This window comes from Pezoporus wallicus, unplaced genomic scaffold (assembly GCF_028554395.1).
Source record: "Pezoporus wallicus isolate ANWC-B61680 ecotype Strahan unplaced genomic scaffold, APGP_CSIRO_Pwel_v1 contig_13973, whole genome shotgun sequence".
Lineage (NCBI taxonomy): Eukaryota > Metazoa > Chordata > Aves > Psittaciformes > Psittacidae > Pezoporus > Pezoporus wallicus.
In genome coordinates, this window is record NW_026642990.1 from 9014 (window position 1) to 12096 (window position 3083).

Genomic DNA, 3083 nt, shown 5'->3' on the forward strand with positions numbered 1-3083 from the left:
CACTGGTGTTACTGGTGTGACTGGTGTGCTACTGGTGTCACTGGTGTTACTGGTGTTACTGGTGTCACTGGTGTTACTGGTGTCACTGGTGTGCTACTGGTGTCACTGGTGTTACTGGTGTCACTGGTGTTACTGGTGTCACTGGTGTGCTACTGGTGTCACTGGTGTTACTGGTGTGTTACTGGTGTGACCGGTGTGTTACTTGTGTGATTGCTGCTACTCGTGTCACCGGTGTGTTACTGGTGTGACTGGTGTTACTGGTATGTTAACTGGTGTCACTGGTATGACTGATGTGTTATTGGTGTCACTGGAGGGGACTGGAGGGGGTTGGGAGCGCTGGTGCCACTGTTACTGGAGTCACTGGTGTTCCTGGTGCCACTGTTGCTGGTGCTGCTAGAATCACTGGTGGTGCTGGAGTTGTTACTGGTGTTACTGGTTTGACTGGATGCAGGGTGACTGGAGTCACTGGAGGCACTGGAGGTGGTAGTGGTGGTACTGGTGTGACTGGGTGCAGTGTGACTGGAGTCACTGGGGGCACTTGAGGTGGCACTGGTGTTACTGGTGTGACTGGATGCAGTGTGACTGGAGTCACTGGGGGCACCGGTGGTACTGGTGTGACTGGATGCAGGGTGACTGAAGTCACTGGAGGCACTGGAGGTGGTACTGGTGGCACTGGTGTTACTGGTGTGACTGGATGCAGGGTGACTGGAGTCACTGGGGGCACTGGAGGTGGCACTGGGGGTACTGGTGTGACTGGATGCAGTGTGACTGGAGTCACTGGGGGCACTGGAGGTGGCACTGGTGTTACTGGTGTGACTGGATGCAGTGTGACTGGAGTCACTGGGGGCACTGGAGGTGGTACTGGTGGTACTGGTGTGACTGGATGCCGTGTGACTGGAGTCACTGGGGGCACCGGTGTTACTGGTGTGACTGGATGCAGGGTGACTGAAGTCACTGGAGGCACTGGAGGTGGTACTGGTGGCACTGGTGGTACTGGTGTGACTGGTTGCAGTGTGACTGGAGTCACTGGTGGTACTGGAGGTGGCACTGGGGGTACTGGTGTGACTGGATGCAGTGTGACTGGAGTCACTGGTGGTACTGGAGGTGGTACTGGTGGCAATGGTGGTATTGGTGTGACTCAATGCAGGGTTACTGGAGGCACTGGTAGCACTGGAGGTGGTACTGGTGGCACTGGTGTTACTGGTGTGACTGGATGCAGTGTGACTGGAGTCACTGGTGGCACTTGAGGTGGCACTGGTGGTACTGCTGTGACTGGATTCAGTGTGACTGGAGACACTGGGGGCACTGGTGTTACTGGTGTGACTGGATGCAGTGTGACTGGAGTCACTGGTGGCACTGGAGGTGGCACTGGTGGCACTGGTGTTACTGGTGTGACTGGTTGCAGTGTGACTGGAGTCACTGGTGGCACTGGGCACATGTGGGGCTGTGGGTAGGCTCTGCGTGTCGTCCCCCCCCCACTGTGTGTCACTGTCCCCCCCATGCCCATGTCCCCACTGCCCCCCCATGTCCATGTCCCCCCCATGTCCCCAATGTCCCCCCCATGTCCCCAATGTCCCCCCATGTCCCCAATGTCCCCCCCATGTCCCCAATGTCCCCCCATGTCCCCAATGTCCCCCCCATGTCCCCAATGTCCCCCCCATGTCCCCACTGTACCCCCCCCATGTCCCCAATGTCCCCCCCATGTCCCCCCCATGTCCCCAATGTCCCCCCCCTGTCCCCACTGTACCCCCCCCCCATGTCCCCAATGTCCCCCCCATGTCCCCACTGTACCCCCCCCCATGTCCCCACTGCCCCCCCATGTCCCCACTGTACCCCCCCCCCCCTTGTCCCCAATGCCCCCCCATGTCCCCACTGCCCCCCCCATGTCCCCACTGTACCCCCCCCATGTCCCCAATGTCCCCTCCATGTCCCCACTGTACCCCCCCCCCCATGTCCCCAATGCCCCCCCATGTCCCCACTGCCCCCCCCATGTCCCCAATGTCCCCTCCATGTCCCCACTGTACCCCCCCCATGTCCATGTCCCCCCCCCAGGCCGATGGCCCCGGCTCTGTTCCTGCTGCTGGCGATGGCCCTGGGGGGGTCTTTGGGGCCCCCCCCCCGCCCCGCCCCCGCTCCCGGCTGTGCCCCGGCCCTGGGGGAGCTCCTGGAGCGGCTGCGGGAGCTGGAGCGGAGGGTGCGGGAGCTGCAGGGAGCGTGCGGGGGGAGCGGCGGGCCCCAGGAGGGCACCGGTAACGGGGATGGGGGGGGTACTATGGGGTGGGGGGGGGGGAGGATGGGGGGGTGGGGGATGGGGGGGGGATGGGATATGGGGGGTGGGGGATGGGGGATGGGATGTGGGGTATGGGGTATGGGGTATGGGACATGGGGTGTGGGCTGTGGGGGATGGGGTGTGGGGTATGGGATATGGGGTGTGGGGTATGGGGGATGGGGTATGGGGTATGAGGTGTGGGGTGTGGGGTGGGGGGGATGGAGTGTGGGATGTGGGGTATGGGGGATGTGGAATGGGGTATGGGGTATGAGGTATGGGGGGATGGGGTGTGGGTTGGGGGGGATGTGGGATGGGGTATGGGATATGGGGTGTGGGGTATGGGGGAGTGGGGTATGGGGGATGTGGGATGGAGTATGGGGTATGGGACAGGGGGTGTGGGGTGTGGGGGATGGGGTGTGGGATATGGGGTATGAGATGTGGGGTGTGGGGTTATAGGATGTGGGGGGTGGGGGGTGGGGTTTGCGGTGTTGGATATGGGATATGGGGTATGGGGTGTGGGGTGTGGTGGATGGGGTGTGGGGTGTGGGATATGGGGTATGGGGTATGGGGTGTGGGGTGTGGGGGATGGGGTGTGGGGTGTGGGATATGGGGTGTGGGATATGGGGTATGGGGTGTGGGGTATGGGGTGTGGGATATGGGGTATGGGGTGTGGGGTGTGGGGGATGGGGTGTGGGGGATGGGGTGTGGGATGGGGGGTATGTGGGATGTGGGATGGAGTAGGGGGTATGGGACATGGGGTGTGGGGTGTGGATATGGGGTGTGGGGTATGGGGGATGTGGATATGGGGTGGGAT

General features: G+C 62.0%; 1 protein-coding gene across 1 annotated transcript; it reads right to left on the bottom strand.

The window, feature by feature from the left end:
- Positions 1 to 275: 275 nt before the first annotated feature.
- Positions 276 to 1532, bottom strand: LOC130592266 (uncharacterized protein DDB_G0271670-like). The gene has a single exon (XM_057396481.1). It carries the CDS (start codon positions 1530 to 1532, stop codon positions 276 to 278), a length of 1257 nt encoding a protein of 418 aa, XP_057252464.1.
- Positions 1533 to 3083: the final 1551 nt, after the last annotated feature.